Source organism: Achroia grisella, unplaced genomic scaffold, assembly GCF_030625045.1.
Source record: "Achroia grisella isolate CSIRO2021 unplaced genomic scaffold, CSIRO_AGI_Agris_v1 utg1080, whole genome shotgun sequence".
NCBI classification, from domain to species: Eukaryota; Metazoa; Arthropoda; class Insecta; order Lepidoptera; family Pyralidae; genus Achroia; species Achroia grisella.
In genome coordinates, this window is record NW_026712570.1 from 1,145,345 (window position 1) to 1,172,728 (window position 27,384).

A 27,384-nucleotide genomic window follows, 5' to 3' on the forward strand; every position below is an offset into this window, starting at 1 on the left:
TATACATAGAAAACACTCAGACCAATACAAACAATCATATTCATGAATACAAATGTTTGTACCGTACGAGAAATCGAACCTGCGACCATCGGAGGTAAGTCGGTGTGCTAAACAGCTGTACAACCGAAGACGGCAAATATAATTTATATAGTTTACAGTATTAGATTACTTTAAAAATTACAAACAAAATAAAAAAAAAAAATTGATAATCAACATATGTTTGTGACTGACTAAAGAAATCAAATTGTAAAATCTTTTTTATTAATTAGTTAAATAACCTTAAAATGAAGTCACTTTTATTATACAATAGCTATCCGCCTTCGCCCGGGTATACATGTATTATACATAAAAACATTCCTCTTGAATCACTCTATCTATTGCTATATGCATTCAAATCCGTTGCGTAGTTTAAAAGATCTAAGCGAACAGACAGTGAAACGACTTCATTTTATTCTATGTAAAGATATCTCTTATATGTATTTCTTAAATTTACACTTCGTTCCTTCTCCTGATATTCGTTAATAAGTCCATGGGTTTCACTGTGGTCATGCTGGTATGGATGGTAGGGACCTGCGCTTGGTGGGCAGACGCGGTGGGTGGGCTTTTGTCCGAGCGGTCACTCTCAGATATTGCCTTCCACAGCTCAATCGCTGGCAGCTCCACCAGCAAGCAGAACGGTATGGCGATGATGAAGGAAAGCACTGAGATTGTTATTAGTACGGATATCTGGAATTAAGAAATAATACAGTACAATACAATACAATACAATACAATACAATACAATACCATACAATACCATACAATACAACACAATACAATACAATGAAATGAAAAGATTCCTTTTAGCAATAAGGCCGCCTTATTGTAATGATACATGTGTCTTTGTAATATTGTTTGTGCTTCTTCTTTACTGTATGTTGCAAAAAAAAGTATATTGTATCTATCTATCTATCTACAATACAATACAATATAAATATAATATAATCTTATATATGAAATTTTATATGTATTGTCGCATGCCTAATCTTTGATTTTAATTAAATATAAGTAAATCAATATTTATTTAAAAGAGCAACAAGATTCTTGCTCATTCTTCTTGTGATGAGTCTACATTCCGAATGAGCGGTAGACTCAAAAAACTTAACTATTCAAAAGTGCTTATATTAAGTTTATTTGAATAAACTATTATATATATATATATAAATAGATGCAATATATTATATTATATCTATTTCTATTACTATATTCAATAGATCTGAGAATCGGTTACTATCTATTTTTCATACCCCTAAATGACAAGGGTTGTCCACCCCTAAATATTGTGTTTTATTTTTTCGCTATACTATTTTATATTATTTTGATTAGCATTAGCATGAAAAATACATACAACCCAAAAATACTCATGAATACAAAATTTTGGTATCATGCGACGAATCGAATCCGCGACCATAGAAAGTCAAGCGGTGTGCTGTACCGCTAGACCACGGCTAAGCTATATATGGACATCGTTTGATAAAAATCCGTTCAGTAGTTTTTGCGTGAAAGAGTAACAAACATCCATCCATACTCACAAACTTTCGCGTTTATATTATTCAAATTCAAATTCAAAAATCATTTATCCATGTAGGACATTTTAGCCGCTTATGAACGTCAAATTTTTTACATTATAATTTTAATTTTTCCCTAACAGTTCAGTTCCAGTTTAGTATATAGATCCAATTGAGAAGAACTGGCAAGAAACTCAATTGAATAACTTTTTTTATAAGCCAGTTTATTTGCAATGTATATTTATATAAGTGTCTATGTCTAACATTAAATGAAAATCCAGTTCATGAACAACTATTGCAATGCGCGCTCGTCATTCAAGTAATCGTTTAGTGAGTAATAGGCTTCGCTATTACTCACTAAACGATTAGTAAGATAGTCTGACTTACCAAAGAGTATATGGAGCCATGACCCAACTGAGTGTTCCCCGCCATCACCAGCCGGAGGATGATGAAGTGTATGAGGAACACGCTGTACGACAGCCTGCCGAGGAAGTGGAACCCGCGCCAGTCCAGCATGCTTCTTAAGCCAGCTGCCAACAGGGATCACGTCAGTCTTTTGATTTCAAAGGAGGAGCTACTCGATTCGGTTGTTAAGTTTTTAGTATATAATAATAATATCATCAAATCCATCATCAAGCCATCACTTCATCGAATGGAGAATTCCAAAAAAAAAAGATAATAATAATAATAATGATCAATAAAATTTTAACCTATACTCTATACATATAAATAAAATTGGAGTGTCTGTTTGTAATATTGAAATAACCGTTTTTTACTACATGCATATGAATATAAATACGTTACGTATTGTATACAACAAAATAACAATTTTTACAATTTTCGTCTGTCTGTCTGTCTGTTTATTCCGGCTAATCTCTGAAATGGCTGGACCGATTTTGACGGGACTTTTATTGGCAGGTAGCTGGTGTCACAAGGAGTAACTTAGGCTTCTTTTATTTAAAAAAAAATCTCTAATTAACCTTTTTTGGTAAATTCCACGCGGACGAAGTCGCGGGTACAGCTGGTCATAAATATTTCTTTTATAGTATATCTCTTCCTCGAATAGTGTTGGACGGAGTACTCATTGAGTACAGTGATAGCGTCAAGAACCTGGGCATCCACTTCGACAGGACGCTGTCTTGGACAGTTCAGATCGCCGAAGTGAGTCGCAAGATTTTCGCTGCCGCAGGCTCACTCAGGAGACTAGGCAATTTCTTGCCAGTCGATACCAAAGTTTCGCTTGCACATACCCTACTTCTTCCTATCCTTGATTACGCCGACACCTGCTACCTAGACCTCATCGAAGACCAATTAAACAAACTTGAGCGTCTTCAAAATATTTGTATCAGGTTTATATTTGGACTTCGCAAATATGACCATGTCTCACATTATCGTGCACAGCTTAAGTGGCTCCCTATACGCCTTCGCCGTGACTGGCATATTCTTTCCCTTCTTTACTCCGTTCTCTTTAATCCTGCTACTCCTAACTACCTCAAAGATAGATTCTTATTTCTCGGTGAGGCACAACATCATGGCTTACGCAGTGCAACAAACCTCCGTCTCAAAATCCCTTCCCACACATCCTCATTCTACACCAAATCCTTTTCGGTACATGCCGTTCGACTATGGAACTCATTACCTTCCTCCATACGTAGCTCACGATCACTACCCAGCTTTAAGAACTCGGTCAAATCACATTATCTTTCCTTATAATGTTTCTTTTCTGTCGGCACCATTGTTATATTACTAGTAGGTATTATTCCTATGCGTGTATCACAGTTACTTGCTGCTTGCATTATTTTGTGTTGTGTTGTATCTATTTATTGCATGTTGTTATGTATGTATGTATGTATGTATGTATATATATATATATATATATATATATATATATAATATTAATATTGGTGTATACTGTTTATATATGTAATATGTTATGTTATTCATTATTATTCATTTGTCATTATTATTATTATGTTTTTTTTTTTTTTCTCTCCTATTCTAATGCCACCTCCCACCTTTTTGTTTTTTTCTCCTCTACCCAAAGGTTGCCTGGAAGAGATTGCATAAGCGATAAGGCCGCCTTTTGTACCCTTTTATTTTAATTACTCTATTAATGTAATTTTTCCTGGTGCAATAAAGAGTATATAAATAAAATAAATAAATAAATAAACAATAGTTGTTTGCAACACAAACTATCACTCAAGGGGAGAAATCAGAATAAATATATAGCAAAATAATAATTACAATAATCCTGACAATTCACACAGCGCCATCTAGTCAAAAGCTAAGATCTTCTGGTGTGGGTACAACTGGTACAAATACTAATGTATGTATTTTTTTTTAAATACATACTACATATAGGAAATATCCGGACCAATACAAAAATGCGAACCGCTAGTCCAATGTACAATCAGCTGTGTTATATTTGTAAATTAATTAATTAACGAATAAATTCATGAATGAATGAAATGAATAACTGAATGAAAGAATAAATCATTACATAGTATAAAACAAAGTCGCTGTCGCTGTCTGTCCGTCCCTATGTATGCTTAAATCTTTAAAACTACGCAACAGATTTTGAAGCGGTTTTTCTTAATAGATAGAGTGATTCTAGAGGAAGGTTTATATATAATACATGTACACTCGTGCGAAGTCGGGGCGAGTAGATAGTAAATATATAAATAAACAGATTGCGCGTTTAAAGAAAATTTAGCACTTACATTTGCATTCACTAAGGCAGCCCAGCATGAAGATATTAAAGAAGACTGCGATGAGCGTGCGGTCGAGGGCGGCGTAGAGCGCGGCCGCCCACGGGGGCGGCGCCCGGTCCGCCAGGAACACCGCGCCCGCCGCCGCCACGCACCCGCCCAGCGTCATCGCCAGGTGGAACGCCACGTTGAAACACTGCACCAATTCCATGTTAACTTTTATTAGGACATTAATGATAATGTGTCCATATATATATATATATATATATATATATATATGGACATATTTTTATGGATATATTTTTTTTTATTTATTTAACTTTAATGCACAAAAACAATATGTACATATGGCGGACTTAACACCTTGCGGCGTTATCTACCAGGCAACCATGAGTGGTGCAGAGAAAGATTGTTGGCGGTGCACTAATATAGATGAGAAATGTCAAGAAAAAAGATATATATAAATATAAAGCAAAATATTTTAAATATAAATTTCAATAAAATAATAATAATAATAATAAACGTACATCAATATTTATATATAAATACAAACATAAATACATAATGATCTGATAATCACATTATAAGTACAGCCTCACATTGAAAGTAAGAAAAAAAAAACAAAATATAAGGAGAACTATAAAGAAATAACAGAAAGATGTGAAAAAGGTAGAAAGACAGTAAAAAAATGTTACAAATTTAAATAATGTTCCCGCAATTTCTGTTTAAACGAAATTTTACTCGTGGCGGTCTTGATATCAAGAGGTAAGTCATTCCAGAGTTTGATTGCCTGAACGGCGAAAGAATAATATATGTAATATTTCTGTCAACACTTGACACCCTTCCATTAGTACCTCTTCAGATAACGTAGATTTAAGTAAATGAATAAATAACACTGGACAATTAACACAGCGCCATCTTGCTACGGTAAGCAGAGCTTGTGATATGGGTACTAGACAACTGATATAAATACTATATATAGATTTTTTTTCTAAATACATAATAATGTGCAAAGAGGGAGAAAGGGGGTTAGTTATGTAGATTGATGATCTTATTGCTAGCAATGTACCATATCAGGTTGACCTCCACGCGGTTCTCCCTCCCGGAAACAATCGTGATAAATTTAAAGGCAAACTGACCTAACCTCATGCTCATCTTATAATCCTCCACTGGTGCCCCGCCAGCGTAAACCGTTAGTGCAGACGAGTGCACCATTTCATTATCATATAAAATATATATGGATACTAGCTGTCCCGGCAAACGTTGTTTTGCCTTAAAATAAAAAAAAATAGGGGTGGACTACCCCTAACATTTAGGGGGATGAAAAATAGATGTTGGCCGATTCTCAGACCTACTCAATACACTCACAAAATTTCATGAGAATCGGTCAAGCTGTTTCGGAGGAGTATGGGAACGGAAACTGTGACACGAGAATTTTATATATAAGATAATATACACACAAAACACCCAGTCAATTATACTCATCGAACCCGCGGCCATAGGAAATAAAGCGGTGTGCTAAACCGCTAGACCACCGAGGTCGTCGATTTATAATGTGTTTAATTATGACTTAGCAAATGTACCTTCATTTGATTCAGTTTGATGCCGTTGACCTGGTTGTAATGTAGTATGAAAGCGGTGGCTATACCACCGACATATCCGGACAGGTTCATCCAGCTGGGCAGGTACAGCATGCTCAGGATCTTGGAGCCGGCGAACATCGTGCGCAGCACTCTATCGAAACACTTTAACTGTACTATACTAGTATAAAAATAACCCTGGACAATTCACACAGCGTCATCTAGTTCCAAGCTAAACAGAGCATGTGATATATACACAGATGGCTGGTTTATATCCGGCTCGAAGGACCATTTTCGGTTATATATTTTTTTTCATACCCTTAATTAATAAGTGTGATGCACCCTAGATTTTTTTTTATGATTCATCATTTAAATATACACACAACCGTAAATTTTCACCCTTGTACCATCAAACCCTATTATTTTATAATAATAATACGGCAAAATATATAATCATAATTGCCGGTTGCACAACGTTGCAGTTTACCCGTGATCACGGCGGTTGAAACGCTGCCAAAATAGCGGGAACTCAATAAAAATAAAAAGATCTCTGTTTATTGTCTGTTTGTAATATTGAAATAACCGTTTTTTACTACATGCATATGAATATAAATATGCTACAAATAATGTTTTTACAATTTTTGTCTGCCTTTTTTTTCCGGCTAATCTCTAAAATAGCTGGACCGATTTTGAGTTACTTTTATTTTAGAAAAATAGTTAAATTCCATGCGTACGAAGTCGCGGGTACATCTAGTTTACAATAAAATGTATTTAAGTATATTTATCAGTTCTCCAGTACACATAACACAAACTCTGCTTAGTTTGTAACTAAATGGAGTTCATATGAACTGTCCAGATATATTATGATTATTATGTGTGTAAAATAAAAGAAATAGAACATTGGTGTCACTTACTTAAAGACTAGATGGCGCTGTATTTAACAATAATAATAAGATATCGTATATACACACACGCACTCACACGCGACAACACGCAAACACGCACACACGCAAACACGCACACACGCAAACACGCACACACGCAAACACGCACACACGCAAACACGCACACACGCAAACACGCACACACGCAAACACGCACACACGCAAACACGCACACACGCAAACACGCACACACGCAAACACGCACACATGCAAACACGCACACACGCAAACACGCACACACGCAAACACGCACACATGCAAACACGCACACACGCAAACACGCACACACGCAAACACGCACACATGCAAACACGCACACACGCAAACACGCACACACGCACACACGCAAACACGCACACACGCAAACACGCACACACGCAAACACGCACACACGCAAACACGCACACACGCAAACACGTCCACATGCTCACACACACGTATACACACACACTGCATTTACTTGGTTTCGATCCGTAAGTTGTTTTTTTCGGACTACTCTACTGCTGTTGGCCGCAGCTGGCCTATACAGCTTCACCGGACGATAGGGGGCGAGTGCAGATGGCACTCCAAACCCGCGGAAGGACTTATGGAGCGGCTGAAGGCCAACTCCCGCCTGACGGATACGACTTTAGTCTGAGAGCACCGCTAGGGGTTCAAACCTCGACTCAGGCCGTCGTAACATCGGTCCCCGTTAGAATTGGACGGGGGATCGATCGGAGGGGGACGAGGGAACGATTGGAGGGGGTGGTATACGCTATAACTACGGTGCTACGCCACGCCACGCTAGCAATTCTCCCACTATGAGAGCATTGCAATTATTAAATTTATTTTTAGTTAAGGTCCAAGATGCTGACGTTTATACAGAAGTCTTGCCTTCCATAATAAATAAAATAAGAATATTTTTATCATCGTATAATTTTAAGTAATATAAATAGTTTTAAACATGTCGGCAATTAGCTGTTTAATTAAATAAATAAATATAAAGCGTAGAAAACCAATAAAAGCTGAGAAAATTTAGTATGTAAATAGATTTAGGTCCCTATTGGGTCTTAAGGGTCTTACTTACTCAGGAGATTGACCGGTGATGATCGGTGTGAGTTCGTTGAAGTAGGTAACAAGGCCGGCCGCCACCGCTGACGTGATCACCAGCGACGGTAGAACTACAACGGTAGTCTTCGGATATCTGACCAGGAACAGCATGAGGAACAACCCAGCTATGTGCAGTTGCATATCAGCCGCTAAATACCTGATGATAAGATAAGTAAGATTTTTGTATATGTATTTATCTATACATATAAATAAAATTGGAGTGTCTGTTTGTAATATTGAAATAACCGTTTTTTACTACATGCATATGAATATAAATATGCTATATACACCTGTTTGGGAAACTACTCTGCTACCAAAATGTTAGGGAATTTACTCTCTGTATATATATAGGTAAAAATAAGGAAGCGTCAGTCATTTACCTTTATGGTTCTGCGGATTTCTTGGGCTTCAGGGTCTCGAAGATATCTTCGCTAGCTTTCCAGCTTCACAGTAGGTTTCACAGTAGGTTAACACAGTTCTAATTTATTTTAATTCACAACACAATGCGCGCGCGCGTCATGGCCGCCGTACAGTCGGTTCAGTACTAGGTAAGGGAGGGGAAGGGAACGCGCGGGAACAGAAAACTAACGGACTCTAATATAATATAATATCTGTGCTTACGATGGTATAGGGTAGATTTTGAACAACACCAAAATAACATTTTTTACAATTTTTGTCTGACTGTCTGTCTGTTTGTTCCGGCTAATCTCTGAAATGGCTGTACCGAGTTTGACGGGACTTTTTTTGGCAGGTAGCTGATGTAAAAGGGAGTAACTTAGGCTACTTTTATTTTAGAAAAATAAAGTTATGTTCCACGCGGACGAAGTCGCGGGAACAGCTAGTATAAATATATATTAACAACGTAACCAGATGTCGCCTTTTAAACGGGACGTCCCTTTTTATAATTACGAGTCCCGGTGTCCCCAAAATGAACTCTGGGACGCAAAATTGTCCCGTTTTTGGAAACTCCGCCAAAATGTGTATTGTCGACTTACTTTATTTATCAACAATAATCGATTATTGTTGATAAATAAAGTGAATAGGTATAAAAAAACGAGCCAAAACCTCAGTCTTGCATGTAATAATATCTTATCTGTGGTTTTACTTAAAAGCAAACTTGTTTATCCGACAATACTGATCTTTTAAGCTAACTTTTTCTGAATAAATAGCCTTTATTGTTTTTTTCATTGCAATTGGCATATAATTTGTAGGAATGAAGACAATATTTTAAGAAAGGTGTTACATATGAATGTGGATAGTTGTAAGGGCAGAGCAAGGCCGAAAAAGAGATGGATGGACTGTGTGAAAGATGATATGGTAAGAAAGGAAGTAAATAACGCGGTGACTGCGAACAGGGAAGAATGGAAGAGAAAAACATATTACGACGACCACAAATAATGCTGTTAGCCGCAGCTGGCCTTTACAGCTTCACCGGACGGTAGGCGAGTGCAGATGGCACTCCAAACACGTGGAAGGACTTATGGAGCAGCTGAAGGCCAACTCCCGCCTGAGGGACAACTTTAGTCTGATTATTCAAACGTAAGTAGTAAACTAAGATTGCTAATATTTTTCTTATTCTACTATACTTACTGTTCTTTGTTTATGTGTGCGCAATAAAGAGTTCTTATTATTGTGAATGTTTCTTTTCTTTTCTTTTGTTTTTTATCTTGTTTAAAAGGTGATACTCATACACACGGGCCTTAGCCAAGTGTGAGAGAGGTTTTTTTTTATGGATGATAATGGAATGGTGCACCCGCCTGCGCTAACGGTTTACGCTGGCGGGGCACCAGTGGAGGATGATAGGATAAGCATGAGGTCAGGTCAGTTACCCTATCGTGACAAATTCACCAGGAATTTATCACGATGGTTTCCAGGGGGAACCGCGTGGAGGTCAACCTGACATGACACATTGCTAGCAATGGGATCATTAGTCCACATTACTAACAATCCCCTTCCCCCCTGTGAGAGAGGTTGCGCTATGTGAATAACATGTATTGTAGTTGTAATTAGGTTAAATTTCATAATCTTAAGTTATGTAAAGTGAACATGTGGAGGATAGGGGATTGTTAGTAATGTGGACTGATTATCTTATTACTAGCAATGTACCATGTCAGGTTGACCTCCACGCGGATCCCCTGGAAACCATCGTGATAAATTCCTGGTGAATTTGTCACGATGGGCTAACTGACCTGACTTCATGCTCATCTTATCATCCTCCACTGGTGCCCCGCCAGCGTAAACCGTTAGCGCAGGCGGGTCAACCATTCCATTATCATCCACAAAAAAAAGTGAACATCTATTATCGGTTTGGGAGTAACTGAGCGCACGCCATATTGCATTCCCTCTCTGATTCATTATCTGTCACTTGCGTTGCATTGTTAAAATAAAATATTCTTCGATCCAATCATCTCAACAACTGTTAATATTAATATTGAGTTTATCCGAAATGAAATGAAATGAAATGATTTTATTTTGCGAGAAATGTACACCACATTTCTGATGCACAGATGTTATAAAGTACATATGGTTCCATACAATCCGTCTTATATGAGGACATGCAAAATTTTATATTAGTTATGCTTCTACAATTCTGTCTTTCAGATAGCATATTACATTATTATATTATACAATTTTAAGAAATTATTATATCTATATTATTATTTAGTCATTATATGTCAATATTATTACTGTTATGTCATTACTATTATATTAATATTATCCAATTCTTAACTCATTTTACCATCAAAATTTAAAAATTCTTTTACTGTATAAAAGCATCTCTCAATTAACCAGTTGCGTAATCTATTTTGAATAATTTCAAAAGACATTTCTTTAATAGTTTGAGGTATTTTATGGTAAATTTTTATACACATTATTCTACAATTTTGATGAAATAGCGCACTATTTACTGCAGGCATTCTCAATTTTGAATAGAGATTGTTCCTATTTCTCTTTTAAAACGCAAACTAAACTTACCAGGTGTGTCCCATACACATTTTGCCCATCTCCAGATGGTTGTGAACGTAAAGTATGTGGTACCACCACCTCTCTGAGCAGTCGTGAGCCTCCCTGGTCACCATCCACGTCCACTGCGGTCCGGACCCCAACAGCGGGTACCAGGACATGATGAACCATAACGCGAAGCCTGCTGCTGGTGTTAACCTATCGCAATTAAAAATAACTAGCTGAACCCGTGGCTTCACGCACGTGAAGTTTATAGCATACTAGCTGTGCCCACGGCTTCGCCAACTTGATATTTTTAACCTATGTGTTATTCTGATGTATAAGCTATATTATTGTAAAATTTCATCAAAATCCGTTCAGTACTTTGAAAAAATAACAAACATTCATCCATACTAACAAACTTTCGCATTTATAATTATAATAAAAAGATGTGTTATTCTGATGTATTTAGTTCATTAGTATTAATAATATTCATATCACAATCTAAGTGTACGCGGGAAGCTTCTCTGAAACCGCACATATGAAGTACGTACAAATCTTAAGAAGATATAGTAATAACAATGTCAGGAAAATTCACACAGCGCCATCAAGACCTAAGTTAAGCTAGCTAAAGCTTATATTATAGGTACTAGATAACTGATACAAATACATAGATCTTTTTTCGTAAATACGTACATACTATACATAGAAAACATCCAGACCGATCAGAAACAATAATACTCATGAATACAAATGTGTCGTGCGAGGAATCGAACCCGCGACCATCGGATGTAAGACGGTGTGTTAAACCTCCGAGGCCGTCCATATATAACCTTACCTTATATATCTGTTGACAATACCAATCAGACACTTCCAGATTGTAATTGGTTTGGTATTGACAGTGATGAGTATTGAGTAGGCAGTCAGGAACCCTGACATGGAGAAGAATGCCTGCAGCCATATCGGTGTGTTCAGAAGAGTCTTCCACACAAACTGGTCGTACATCTGAAACATTTGTTTTATGTAATCAGATTAATATCAGAACAATTCACACAGCGCCATCTAGTCCTAAGCTAAGTAGAGCTTCGCCATCTAGTCCTAAGCTAAGTAGAGCTTGTGTTATGGGTACTAGACAACTTATATAAAAACTAGCTTTTGCCCGCGGCTTCTCTCGCATTAATTTACCCCCTTAGGGATGGAATTTATCAATATCCTTTCTTAGGGGATGCCTGCGTCATAGTAGCTTTATGCATGCAAAGTCTCAGCCCGATCGGTTTAATATTGATAAAGTTTCATACAAACTTTCATCCCTATTTTATCCTCTTACGTGTAGAATTAATCAAAGTCCTTTCTTAGTGGATGCCTACGTCATAAAATCTAACTGCATGCCAAATTTCAGCCCGATCCGTCCAGTGGTTTGGGCTTTGCATTGACAGATCACTATGTCAGTCAGTCTCCTTTGAATTATATATATTGAGTTACAGATAATAATATCCCTGGACGATTAAATAATAACCTTTCAGACCAATGCACACAGCGCCATCTAGTCCTAAGCTAAGCAGAGCTTGTCTTAAGGGTACCAGACAACTGATATAAAAATTCAAAAAATTCAAAATATATTTATTCATGCAAGTGTAGGTTTTTATAGTGTAACAAGAATCCTAAATGTAACAAAAATGTTTTTAATATATATGTATTTATAAAAAATAATATATACTCACATTATTTAAATTATTAACCGGGTCTTAACACGAATAATTTTATGGCAAATTTCAGTAGCATCAACAGTCAATAAGTGTACGGATACCGTGAGTGCTGTGTGGCGCGAACTGTCGTTAAACAATCTTGTGACGGTAGATGAAGAAAAAACTGCTGTCACCTATCTACATTGACATCGCTGTTACTCCAGTCAGCTCGTGACCACGGCTAGTGCAACCTAGTCGAAACGTCGAGAGAGATAAATACCTTTATTTGCCATAAAATTATTCGTGTTAAGACCCGGTTAATAATTTAAATAATGTATATTAAACACGAAAGTTTAAAATTAACTATATACTCACGTTTTCGATAAACTCTGGATTGTCAGTAAAGGAGTATACATAGATTAATAATGCGTGAGAGAATATCACGCTTAATAAGCCCATTACTCTGAAAATAATAATAATATAGTAAAAAAACAGAAACAGATTTTATATAACAGTAATAATAACACAGAATAATTTAAAGAATATGAAGTAATAATAACCAATCACAATACACACAATCTAGACCCAAAGAGCTTGTGTTACTGGTACCAAATAAGTGATATATACACTGAAATATTTTTTTTAGTAAATATATACAGGGTTTCTGTTTAAACCGACCTATTCCGCGGCGTATAGTTTACATTATTTCTGATAGATTTCACTATGAAACACCCTATCCTAAATCTAACCGTTTTCTAGATATTTGAATTGAATTGTTTTATGTATTATTTGAAACGATTTATGCAGGTGTGACTAAGAAAACAACGTAAGCAGACTGACTGCATCTGATAAGCAGAACTTAATCAGACTCACACCTGTAAAATCAACATCGGGAATTTTTTGTAAAAAAAAATTAAAATATCTCGAAAATGTTTAAATTTAGGTTAGGGTGTCTCATAGTGAAATATGCCAGAAATAATGTAAACTATACGCCTTTAACGGGAATAGGTCGACTTAACCAGTCACCCTGTATATAATATACTACAAAAAAACACCGAGATCTATACAAACAGAATGCAAATGTTTATACCGAGTTGTATCAATAACATTTTTTATTGAACATAAATATATATATAAATGCAAATGAAACCATATCGCATTGGCTTAAAAATAAGACAGTCTCTTGCCACCCGAGAAGCAAATGTACATAATATATAAAATAAAATAAATAAATAGAAAAGCCCTTTATTTTATTGTTTACAACTTTTCTTAAAATCTTATTAAATATTAATTCACATTCTCAGCAATAGTCGCCTAATTAATAAACCCCTCCACACGTCCCTCTCCCGCGCCTTCCTCATCCGGTCCGCTCCAATATATAGACAGTATTAAACATATGAATTACATACCTCATTCCCTCCAGGCAGGCCAAGGATTTCATTCTCTCATCCGACCTCGGCTTTGAACGATCGTAAGTCAATATACTCCAGTTACGTTTCATGGAAAATGCCAGCAAATATTTGTTTCCTGGAAGTTTATAACACAAAAATAAGTTTTAATTATGAAATTAGTTGTAATAACAATAACCCAGGAAAGTTCACACAGCGCCATCTAGGCTAAAGCTAAGCTGAGCTTGTGTTATGGGTACTAGACAACTAATGTTAACAGATACATTTTTTGGTATATACATAATATGCAGAGAAAGCACCCAGACCATTACAAACAAACGTCTCATGAACACAAAATGTTTGTACCCTGCGGAAATCAAACCCGCTACCATTGAAAGTAAAGTGGTGATCTAAACCGCTAGACCAATGAGTCATGAGGAGTATTATAAAATGCGTCAACAATTTGATTTTGCCAAGCAGAAGAGGAAACGCCACTACACATCCTTTGTGGTCGTAGACCACTCACATAAACGAAATATTTCCTTTATAATGTATATACTCTACCCTATGGAGATAAAAACCATCGCTCCTAAGAATATCCTTCAATTCTTGTCTCTCACGGGACTAGGTAGCGAACTTTGAAAAAGGGCGAGCACAATAGATCCATAGGTCGCAGTGCTATAGCACCTGACAATAGCCCAAAACCCCCAATAAAAAAACAAGACAAGGTAGTGAACGTGAGTTTAAATTTGGTAAGAAAACACCGATATAAAACCAAAAATTATTATGAAGCTAATCCCCCTGTGACCGATCCCCCGTCCAATTCAATCGGGGATCGAAATTACGACGGCCTGAGCCGAGGTTCAAACCCTTAGCGGTGCCCTCAGACTAAAGTCGTATCCGTCAGGGGGCAAGTCCTTCCTTTGGTTTGGAGTGCCATCTGCACTCGCCTTACAGCTTCGCCGGACGATAGAGGATCGTCCGGTGAAGTTGTAAAGCGGCCAACAACATTACAGTAGTCCGAAAATAAAAGGAATATAATCACATCATACATAAATCTTTGAAGTACAGTGGACCCGCGGTAATCCGGCTCCTGTCTAATCCGGCCCCCCTTGTAATCCGACATTGTCTACTATTTGTTATTGAATATTACTTTGACAATATACTTCAGAGTGCATATACATACATACATATATAACATAGAATCTTATCACTGGATCTGTAATTTGTCGGATCACAAGATACTCTTTTGTAAAAAAATTCGGACTATAAGGGGTCTTAGGCAGTACTCTATAATCCGACAAATTCGATAGTCCGACACTGCCCTGCAAAATGATTGTCGGACTACCAGGTGTCCACTGTATACCATCTCTACTCGTACATACCATCGACTTTGGCACAGCGTTCCCCGAGCACGTGCAGTATGGTGGCGAGGAAGGCCAGAGCGACCAGCACGATGCTCAGAACGGCCAGCGCTCGTGCTGAACTGGACTCAGCTATCGGAGATTCCCCCACATTGGCACACCAGTCTACCCCTAATACTTCCGCCTGTAGAATTGTTCTTAGTATAATCATTGATGTATCATGTTGTAGACCTTTTCCGTTTTAAAATAACATCTCCAAGACTCAAAAGAAAAAATCGGTAGACAGTTCATTTCAAAATTTATGCGTATGCGGGAGGATGCTCCTATGAGAGCGTCCTTTATATACCTTTCTTACAAAACCGCATGGTGTAGAGTCTAGACAAAACCTTGGTAAGTAGTTCAATCCACAATTTCGGTCCTCTGAAACCGCACTGTCCAAGGCCACTTAGGTCCTTTAGGATGTGGGCATGAATTCCCTGAAAATCCACACAACCTTGAGGTAGTGGGGATGAATTCCCTGTCTTTAACGAGTGTTGGGATATTAAAAAGCATAAGTAAAGTGCAGTGTCTATAGCTCTACAAGCCTACCTCCAGGCCATATTTCTGCACGCTCTCATTGACACAGAGCTGAGCAGCAGCCTCCCAGGAACCTGTAGCGTTGTCGTTTACACCGCATCTCGTGACACACACGCCGCGGTGTATTTGTGTCCGGTTGTAGTGTTTTAATACTTCCTTTGAATATTCCTGGAATAAGGAAAGAAATAAAGAAAATATACTAAATTTTAACTATACATATAAATAAAATTGTAGTGTCTGTTTGTAATATTGAAATAACCGTTTTATACTACATGCATATGAATACATATACCAAAATAACATTTTTGTCTGTCTGTCCGGCTGTTTGTTCCGGCTAATCTCTGAAATGGCTGGACCTATTTTGACGGGACTTTTTTTGGAAGGTAGCTGATATAATAAGGAGTAACTTAGGCTACTTTTATTTTTGAAAAATTCTTTTGTATTAGAAAAATAAAGTTAAATTCCACGCGGACGAAATCGCGGGAACAGCTAGTATAATATATAATTACTTGCTGACCAGCGCAACTTCGTCTGCATCACACTTGATATTTATCATTACTATTACGCCCAATTTACAAAATATCTTTTTAAATTATAGTCTATGTATTATTCTGATGTATAAGCTATATTACTGTAAAGTTTCACCAAAATCTGTTCAGTAGGTTTTGCATGAAAGAGTAACAAACATACACAAACTTTCGCTACTAACTTTACTTACTAAAATTGATTTATTTTTTACTTTTTATAGGTTACTTAAAATCTGCAGACTTTGCTAAACTGAAGAGGAAATACCTATGTGGTTATAGCCCACTCATGTATAAACGAAATATTCTCCTTTGGAAAGTACACACTCCATCCTGAGGAGATAAAAACGATCGCTCCTAAGAATATCATTCAATTCTTGTCCCTGACGGGTCTAGGCAGCGAACTCTGAAAAAGGGCGAGCACAATAGATCTATGTAGGTCGCAGTGTTACAGTTCCAAGCAACTCACAACAGCCGTGGGGAAAGTGGATTGTTAGTAATGTAGACTGATGATCTTATTACTAGCAATGTACCATAACAGGTTGACCTCCACGCGGTTCCCCCTGGAAACCACCGTGATAAATTCTTGGTAAATATGCCACGATGGACTAACTGACCTGACCTCATGCTCATGCTATCATCCTCCACTGGTGCCCCGCCAGCGTAAACCGTCAGCGCAGGCGGGTGCACCATTCCATTATCAGCCATAAAAAACCTAACTATTGTCAGGTTTTTTTTGGCTATTGCCCAAACCCTCCAATACAAAAAATAGAAAATACTTAAAATTTTACAATTATTAGTGGCTACAATCCCACATTTCCCATCCGTTTCACAAGCGATTGCACTTCGTGTTATCCATATAATCAAAAGGTCACGGCTACTCAAACGCTTTTCGCATAAATATGATAATATTTATATTTACTGCCTACCTGTACCCGCGACTTTGTCCGCGTGGAATTTAACTTTATTTTTCTAAAATAAAAGAAGGCTAAATTACTCCTCATTACATCAGCTACCTTCCAAAAAAAGTCCCATCAAAATCGGTCCAGCCATTTCAAAGATTAGCCGGAACAAACAGACAGATAGACAAAAATTGTAAAAAAAAATATTTTGGTGTATGTACCGTATTTATATTCATATGCATGTAGTAAAAACGGTTATTTCAATATTACAAACAGACACTCCAATTTTATTTATATGTATAGATTAGTTGTATGAAGGGATATTGCACAAGACACCATAAGTACACATGGGTAATGATGGTGCAGTAATGGCTATTTAATTTGTTTATAATACAAAACTAGTCGTTCAATGTCGACGTACAAAGTTTAAAGGTAAATGAAGTTATTTATTTATTTACATCGTACTAAATGACCTTTACAGTCTCTCAATATGCTCACATAGGAAGATAATATACAAATACACACAATTACAAACACTAATTACACAAGGAAACAAAAGAGAAAAAAAAAACAATAATAATAATAATACCTAATCTCCATTTAACATACTACCTAAATAATCTACTGCCATCCTACGAAACTCCAGCAAATTACAAGTAAATATGTCTAGATCTGGAAAGTGACTAACTACACCGTTGAGTAGACTCAATGCCAGAGAAATAGGAGCCTGTTTGGCCAGCTCTGTTCTTCTCCATGGAACATCAAACAAGTTTCGTCTTCTTGCTTGTACGTTGTTATTGGGCGCTCTTATGGATACTGATGTTATTACCGCTTGGTTACATTTTTCACCTCTCACGACTTTGACTACATATTCCATTAATGCAATCTTCCGTCTTACTTCGCGTGTGTCATATCCCACCATCCCTAACAAAAACATAGTAGGATATATATTAGAGTATGTGACTCTATAACCGTACTGCCTTTGATATACATATCGTATAAACTTTTTTTGGAGTTTCTCCACCATGAGTATATATTTTGACTCATGTGGGTTCCAGATAATTGCGTTACTTTCTAATTTACTGCGTACGAAGACATTATATAGTATTTTAATACTAAGTATGTTGTCTAACTGGTGTGCCTGTCGCAATACAAGGGACCCAAGGGTCCTGAACGCCTGAGTGCGTAGTGCACTCATCAAAATTATAAAAATAAGTTATATCTGATTCTAGCGGTCAGCCGAGCAACTTCGTCTGCGTTTCATTTCCACCTTTTGCAATATTTATCATTACAGCTCCGCTCCTATTGGTCGTAGCGTAATGTTATATAGCTTTTAAGCTATTGGATAGTCCATCCAAGGCAAGGCCTTCCTCGACAAATGGACTATCCAATCCAAAAATAATTTTTCATATCGAACCAGTAGTTCCCGAGATAAGTGCGTTCAAACAAACAAACAAACGTTTCAGCTTTATAATATTATTATTATAATATAAGTACTAGCTACGCGTAGGTGTACATGTATTATATATATAAACCTTCTTCTTGAATCACTCTTTCTGTTAAAAAAACCGCTTCAAAATCCGTTATGTAGTTTTAAAGATATAAGCATACATAGGGACAGACAGACAGCGACAGCGACTTTAATTTGTACCATGTAATAATGATGGTATAGATAAATATATTATAAAACTCTGTGTGACATCTCTATAACATTCGTATCTGTATGACATACGGAAGTGAAGCAGTACAACTGTGAGATTTCCTTTTTTCCATTAATGTACAATAACAAACCTTTAAATCATGATTTTATTAATAACACTAGCTGTACCCAAGACTTCGTCCGCGTGGAATTTGACTTTATTTTTCTAAAATAAAAGTAGCCTAAGTTACTCATTAATACATCAGCTAGGTACTTGCCAAAATAAGGCCCGTCAAAATCGGTCCAGCCATTTCAGAGATTAACCGGAACAAACAGACAGACAGACAAAAATTGTAAAAAATGTTATTTTAGTGTATGTACCGTATTTATATTCTTATGCATGTGTAAATAACGATTATATTGAAATAACCGCAATATTAAAAACAGACACTCCAATTTTATTTATATGTATAGACTATTATAAAGCTGTGTGTAAAATGGGACATAGGAAGTGATGTGTTATTTAATTTTTTTTTCATTAATGTACCACAACTCACCTTTAAATAATTATTTTATTAATAACATAACAGTCGGTTCCGTGTTTTTGGCAGTTGGTTGTATATAGCCGAATGCATGTTTGAAGGTACCTTATGCGCAAAACGCGTTTTAATCTGACTATTTTTCTTCCGCGGTCTCAAGTCAACGTCCTTGATCTGTTGTTTATTATACTACAAGTTCCTACTATAGTTTTATGCTATGAAATGGTGCTACCTGCATTACGGCAGATTCTAATAAGATATGGTGATGTAGGATGAAATTTGAAATTGAGCATCAAGTTGAAATTCAATAATCATATTCATGTAGGACATTTTAGACGTCATATTTATTGTATTATATTTTTTCCCTACCATCCAGTTCAGACATACAATACTATACCGATTCAATTGAGAAGAACTGGCAGGAGACTGAATTGAATTTCTTATTTTTTCTTAAAAAGCCAGTTTATTTACATTGTTCACTTATATAGGTCTATGACAAACATTACATGAAAATCTAGTATTAATATAAATAGAAATAATCTTTATTCAAATAAACTTAATATTTCAATAAAGATTATGAATAGTCACACTTTTTTATTCTACCGCTCATTCGGAATGCAGACTCATCAAGAAGCTTATGCTATGAATATGGCTGTTTTTTTTATTAAGTAAAGATTTTTATGTACATTTAGAATATTTAAGTATATAAATTAAGAAGTATTAGTAGTAGTAATTAGATATAATATTTTAAACATAAATTTAATCTCTATTCTTAATTTTTTGGGTCCAATTCGATTGTGTAACGTTATTTTGAAGCGCGATCGTGAAAGTCAATTACATTCTAATAATATCTTAGGAAAATTCCCACTGCGCCATCTAGTCCTAAGCTAAGCAGAGCTTGTGTTACGGGTACTTGACAACTGATATAAACACTTAGATTTTTTTTGTAAATACATACATAATGAACATAGAAAACAGCCAAATCAATACAAACAATCAAACTTATGAATCCAGTTGTTTGTACCGTGCGAAGATCGAAAGTAAAGCGGTGTGCTAAACTGCTACACCATCGGGTCCGGTCAAATTTGGGAGGAAATGACGCGGTGTGAATTCTCTGACTTTAGAATTTAGTCTTTAAGATTACATGCATATATTAACTAATTTATATATAAATAGCTGACCCCGCAAACGCAAACGTTGTTTTGCTATATAAATTAAAATCACTATTAAAAAGTAGGGGTTGATGCTAGAAGGGTGAAATTTTATGTTTAATTTTTATTCAACATTACAAAAAAACAGTCCTAAAACTTAAAAAAAATTGTTAGGTTTGGACTACCCTGATCACTCTTATCACTTATGAAAAATAGATAGAAATTCCAGACCTACTAAATAAGCATATACAATTTCATAAAAATCGGTAAAGCCGTTTCGGAGTAGTATGGTATGGTAACTAACATTATAACACGTAAATTATATATATCAGAAGATACTTCACTTTTACGGAATTAAAGTTAACTCCATATAATTATATAAGCAAGTGGTCAAGGACACCGCACTGATGAAATTTAATGATCTAACAGAACCGGTACGGTTTCATATGTATGCAAATAAACAGCGATAAACCAATGTAAGTATTACTTACTACAATATCACCTGTTAAAAACTCTGTGTAAGACACCGGCTATACACAAATAATTATAAAATATAAGAATTACCCTTAAATAAATTCAAAACATCTGTTAAATCATATTTACTGAGCAAAGCCTATTATCAATGTCTTTTTATATAATCTATATCTTTTTATAATTTGAAAAGTTAAGGGACCTTAACAAGTTTTCTTTTCTTTTTATTGACTTCTCGATATTTCGGTAGTGTTACAACCGCTACACAGCATCATATTTATTATAAAGAGTCGTAACTCATTAAGAGAGAAATTCATGGAGGCAAATATTCTCACCGTTTCTTCTCAATTTATATATTCAAATATCCTATATGTTCATAAAAAAATTGCAATATTCATAATATTAATACTAGATTTAAAGACAAACTTGCTGTCCCCAAGTATCGTTTAGAAAAAGTCAATAGGTCTCTTATGGGATTAGGTATAAAAATTAATAAAATAAAGATACCAAAGGATATTTTGGAATTACCCTTAATTAAACATCTGTTAAAACATATTTACTGAGTAAGGTCTAAGGTCTACGGTCTAGGTAAGGTTACTCACTAAACGATTACTTGAATGACGACCGTGCGTGGCAATAGTTGTTCATGCACGGGATTTTCATTTAATGTTAGACATAGACATCTATATATATATATATATATATATATATATATATATTATAAATATACTGGCTTGTTTTTTTGGCTGCTGAGTTTCTTGCCAGTTCTTCTAAATTGGATCTATATACTGAACTGGACGGTAGGGAAAAAATTAAAATTATAAAGTAAAAAATTTGACGTTCATAAGCGGCTAATATGTCCTACATGAATAAATGATTTTTTAATTTAGATTTTTTTTAATTTCAACAAACAATTACTTTTTGTACTCTTATTTTACGTGAAGAAAATCCCTCATGGAAACCCCTCAAGGATCAGTTGCGCTAACGATTTACGCTAGCAGGGCATCAGTGGAGGATGATAAGATGAGCATGACGTCAGATCAGTTAGCACATCGTGACAAATTCACTTAGGTTCCGATAGGTTTCCGGGGTAAGGTCAACCTGACATGGTACATTGTTAGGAATAAGGTCATTAAGACACATTAGTAATAATCTTCAGTGTTGCCAATTATTACGAATTGTCGAGAGTGTACCATTTTCATTAAGGTCTTATGTTGCAGTTATTTTTGACGGTCTGTGTGGTCTAACATCTCATGGTTGATAGATAGATAAAAATTGTGTGTCAAAGCACTGTAATAATAAGAACAAAAATAAAAAAAATACAATTACATTAGTCAAGTCAAACAAAATATAATACACAACAAATATACAGATAAAATAAAATGCAATACAGTTAACAAAAAAACAAATAGTAACATAGTGTGTGTGCATAGCCCATACGCAAAAAGGCAGCACATCAGTGTATTGTTTACTGCATACAAGCAGTAAACCACAGATATTCAGGCACTGCCCAGAGACATAAGCGAGGACGCATGTAACAAGACCACAGCTTCTAATCAGCCCTATTATATTATCATACATAGTAATAATAAAAAAAACATAAATAGGTATAACATATAGACATAAAATATATAGAAAATTATTATCAATCCGTTGCGGATTCGATTCCTCGCACGGTACAAACATGTGTATTATTGTGTATTCATTATTAGAACGATTGTTTGTATCGGTCTGGGTGTTTTCTATGTATATTATGTATGTATTTACAAAAAAAGGTATCTATGTATTTACGATAACTGATGTCCAGTACATATAACACAAGGTCTACTTGGGACTAGATAGCGCTGTATAATTGTATTGAGATATTCCTATGAGTATATAGCTCAGACTTTTAAAATTGCTAACATATTTTTTTTTTATTTTAACTTATAGTATTGTACCTAAATAAGGTACTATTATTAAGGTAATTATATTAAGAAATCTCTATCCGGATTTTCTTACCAAGGGCCCGGTTCAAGTCCGGTCAGTGGCCACTTGGACTGACTCACCTCGAAAATGGATTAAATTTACATGAAATTTTATTCCGTATGTACTCGTCTCGTACGTACAGACATATCTCGGCTTTTGTGTGTCGCCGAGTTGTTGATTGTAGGAATTTCTAACTATTTTGAAATAAAATATAGCCCATTTTGCTCTCTAATACAATGTTACAACTATATACTATACTAGCTGTACACGCGACTTCGTCCGCGTGGAATTTTAAAAAAAAGTTAATTAGAGAATATTTCTAAAATATAAGTAGCCTACGTTACTCCTTATTACATCAGCTGCCTGCCAATAAAAGTACCGTCAAAATAGTTCCAGGCATTTCAGAGATTAGCCGGAACAAACAGACAGACAGACAAAAATTGTAAAAAATATTATTTTGATGTATGTGCCGTATTTATACTCATATGCGTGTAGTAAAAAACGGTTATTTCAATATTACAATTAGACACTCAAATTTTATTTATATGTATAGATTTACTCACAGCTATGGCCTAGATCTAAGTAGTACTAGTGGCTGGGGAAGACACTTGTTTGTAATGTGTACTAACCACCAAACAATGTACCATGTCAGGTTGATCTCCAGGAGGTTCGCCCATTCATTGTGAATTTACCACGATGTGCTAACTGACCTGACCTCATGCTCATCTTATCATCCCCCACTGGTGCCCCGCCAGTGTAAACCGTTAGCGCAGGCGGGTGCATCATTCCATTATCATTCACAAGACTGTAGTACTACCGTAGACGAGGTTTAACAACTTGTAACTTTTAATAAAATGAATAAGAAATAAAATAAAAACAGTGTAAGTAGCTACATGCGCAGCTGACTTTTTAGTCTAACTCTGCTTATTTAATGCTAAAATTTTAAATGAAAAAAAAAACAATACCAATGCTAAACTAATAATGTAATATTTGATTTATTTTATTGAATTGTTTATTATTTTGCGGAAGTCCATTTCGCTTCTTAATAATAATAATAATCTCAGGACAATTCACACAGAGCCATGTTAGAGACCCAAGTTAAGCTAGCTAAAGCTTGTATTATGGGTACTAGATAACTGATACAAATACATAGATATTTTTTTTCCTAAATACATACATATTATACATAAAAAATACTCAGACCGATACAAACAATCGTACTCGTGAATACAAATGTTTGTGCCGTGCGAGGAATCGAACCCGCGACCATTGGACGTAAAGCGGTGTGCTGGACCACCGAGGTCGTCAAGTAATGGATTTATATTATTTTGTTTAATTCCACTACAATTAAGTAATGTAATATTTGACTCACCTGCAACAATGTGAGCCCAGGGGATTGATGTCGTGAGAGTAGCACAGCATCCACTATACAGTATACGTCCCCTGGCTGCTGACACTGTTTCCACTCGTCCAACTCGTATAGAGGAGGCAAGGATGCAAACGTGGTCTCTGAAATATTTTGTTTTTATCTGTAACACTTTATTGTACAGCAAATACATTTATAATACATATCAGAAATATGGGATATATTCATCTTAAGAAATTACTTGTTTTTATTTATTTATTGCGGGATCAATCAACAAACTTCTATAATACTATGAATTTCATATCTTTACATAATATAAAACAAAATAGCCGCTACTATCTGCTTATATCTTTTAAATTACAGGACAGATTTTAATGCAGATTCAATTCAGAATCGAGAGACTACAGCATGGCGTTTTTTAATACATTTATATACCCTATACAAAGGGTTCTTAAGGGGAGGCAACGCGCACGTGACACCCCTGGTGTTTCAGGCGTCCATAGGCTACGGTAACCGTGTACCATCAGATGGGCCGAATGCCTGTTTGCCACCTACGTGGTATAAAAAAAAAATTCAGCGATAGATAGATTCAAGAGGTTTGTTTATATATTTTATTATTAATTACAATTTTAACTTTTGTTATGAGGTATATAACTTTCTCATTGTCATAGATAATGTAATAAACACTAAAGAAACTTATCCTAAATTTAGTAATGATATATAGTAATTTAAATAATGTAAATTAAATATTGTAATGGGTGAAAACTGTGATTGGTACAGTTTATGCTGTAAATAATATAAATGACGTAGTGGAGTAACTTGAAACAGTCATGCTCGCTATAAAGTTCAAACTTGTGGCGGCGTGGTGGGCCGGGTCGATGTGCTCCCTCTAATATAGTTGAGTGCAATGATGGCTGGCTCATCCGTCATACTCGTGTACGGGTGCTGCTTGTGGGGACTGGTCTGTTCAGGTTGCGAACACTGATTAGATTTTTTGATTTTTTTTATATAGCATATGCTGGTTGTCACTCTATTCTCCCAAATTTGAATTTAAATTAAATAGTATTATTGTAAATATGTACAACATTAATACGAGCTGACAAACAAATACGAGCTGAGTTTCTTGTCAGTTCTTCTCATCTCGAAATCATTCCGAACTGACGGTAGATTTCACATATCATAAGAGTCTGTAATAGACCTACATGAATAAATATTTTGAATGTATATATATAATACGTGCGTGTTATAGTCTACAACAGGAAGAGAATTGCAAAGATTTTTAATGCATCCATGCGAAACCAGGAAGGGTTGCTAGTATATTATAAAATTAAATTTCTGCTTTCGTCAGTCTGTTTATTAAATTATATGCTAAACATTGTAGATTTATTGTAAGTATTGGTTATAAACCTACATGTTTCAATATAAAAAAGATAGAAAACCCAAATTTGAATTTAAAAATGAATCTGTATTTTTGTAAACATGTACAACATTATTTGAAAGAATACGAGCTGAGTTTCTTGCCAGTTCTACTCATCTGGAAATCATTCCGAACTGACGGTAGATTTGGCATATCATAAGAGTCTGTAATAGACCTACATGAATAAAGATATTTTGATAGTCATTTAAAAAGAATACGAGCTGAGTTTCTTGTCAGTTCTTCTCAATACAAGCAATAAAGTTTATAGCATTTTTCAGCATAGGGGATAAACTAGTTTGCGGCACACCCGATGGTAAGTGATTGCATGTGTGTTACTGGCCAAATGTAGAGTCTCTATTTAGAGTATGATAGGAATGACTTAGACAACGATAATAATACGTATAATTAGTGAAAACACGGGATCTTACCACGTTTTATATTTATTTGCTGAGTTCCCGATATTTCGGTAGTGTTTTAACCACCATCATCACGAGTAAACTCACTAATTATACGTATAAATAATGACCCAGGACAGCTCACACAGCGCCATCTACTCCCAAGCTAAGTAGAGATTGTGTTACGGGTAATAGACAACTAATACTTATATACATTTTTTAAATATATTTATAACATACATAGAAAACATCCAGACTGATACAATCACACTTATGAGTACAAATATTTACGATAAAAGAAATTGAACCCGCTACCATCAGGATTAAAGCGTTGTGCCAAACCGCAAAATCACAAAGGCCTGAGTAATAATAATAACAATATTGATATAACGGACCGTGAATCGAAATTTGAAAATAAAATTTGAATTCATTCTAAGCAACATGCAAGTTTTTTGTTCATTTCTTACAAGTCTGCGTTCCGAATGAGTAGTACCAAAAAAAAAAGACTATTCTAAAGTGTTTATTTTAGTTTAGATATAATCTTTATTCAAATGAACTTATTATTTGAATAAAGATTATATCTATTTCTACTAAATTGATCATGTGGCCGTGTATTTAGTAAAAAATGCTCAAAAAAGATTTTTAAATTTCGACACGAAACTATAGTAAAATTTTAAAGAATTCTTTCAAAAAGTAACAAGTTTATTTTTATAAGAATTATTTTAAACCATACTCGTACTGGCCATAATCAAATGTTGTAATAGAATTACTCATTCTAAATTTAAATTAGTGTAACAACTATTTTTTTAATAATCAAATAAACAGGTACTTACCGTTAAATTTCACGACACTAGCACAAACAGTGTTTATAATTAAAAATGTACACAATAAAATTTTGTCCGCCATAATTGTTAATTTAAAATATCACAAATGCACAATCCTCACATCAGGCTGGGAGCGTTAAAACAAACGCAACACGCTTGCATATGCGGTGTTAACCGACTTACGATATTGTAATTGCATAATGTTGAAGGTGGAGGTCGCCCGCCCTTCTCTGTCGACCATTTCAACACATATGAGGTAAAGTTGTAAACAAAACTTAAGTCAAAATTTCGTAGCTTTTGTTTTTCGTCATGAATGCGTTGTATGGCAGGTGAGGACATGTACTTACCATACAAGATGTTCATA

General features: G+C 35.4%; 1 protein-coding gene across 1 annotated transcript; it reads right to left on the bottom strand.

Moving 5' to 3' along the window:
• On the bottom strand, window positions 1–27,181 carry LOC131842141 (nose resistant to fluoxetine protein 6-like). Its single transcript, XM_059190666.1, has 13 exons — window positions 27,030–27,181; window positions 24,391–24,527; window positions 15,837–15,992; window positions 15,270–15,432; window positions 13,906–14,023; window positions 12,872–12,959; window positions 11,650–11,816; window positions 10,845–11,030; window positions 7,846–8,025; window positions 5,839–5,989; window positions 4,268–4,451; window positions 1,935–2,077; window positions 1–726 (listed from the first exon to the last, which is right to left on the bottom strand). Exons 1-13 carry the CDS (start codon window positions 27,100–27,102, stop codon window positions 490–492), a joined length of 1,983 nt encoding a protein of 660 aa, XP_059046649.1. The 5' UTR covers window positions 27,103–27,181; the 3' UTR covers window positions 1–489.
• Window positions 27,182–27,384: the final 203 nt, after the last annotated feature.

What these genes read in the sequence shown, in the direction of transcription:
- LOC131842141 (XM_059190666.1), bottom strand. Translation starts at nt 27,102, where the DNA reads ATGGCGGACAAAATTTTATTGTGTACATTTTTAATTATAAACACTGTT. An exon ending in TAGTGTCGTGAAATTTAACG is followed by an intron (nt 24,528 to 27,029) that starts GTAAGTACCTGT and finishes AAAATATTTCAG; the next exon opens with AGACCACGTTTGCATCCTTG. An exon ending in CTGGGCTCACATTGTTGCAG is followed by an intron (nt 15,993 to 24,390) that starts GTGAGTCAAATA and finishes TCCTTATTCCAG; the next exon opens with GAATATTCAAAGGAAGTATT.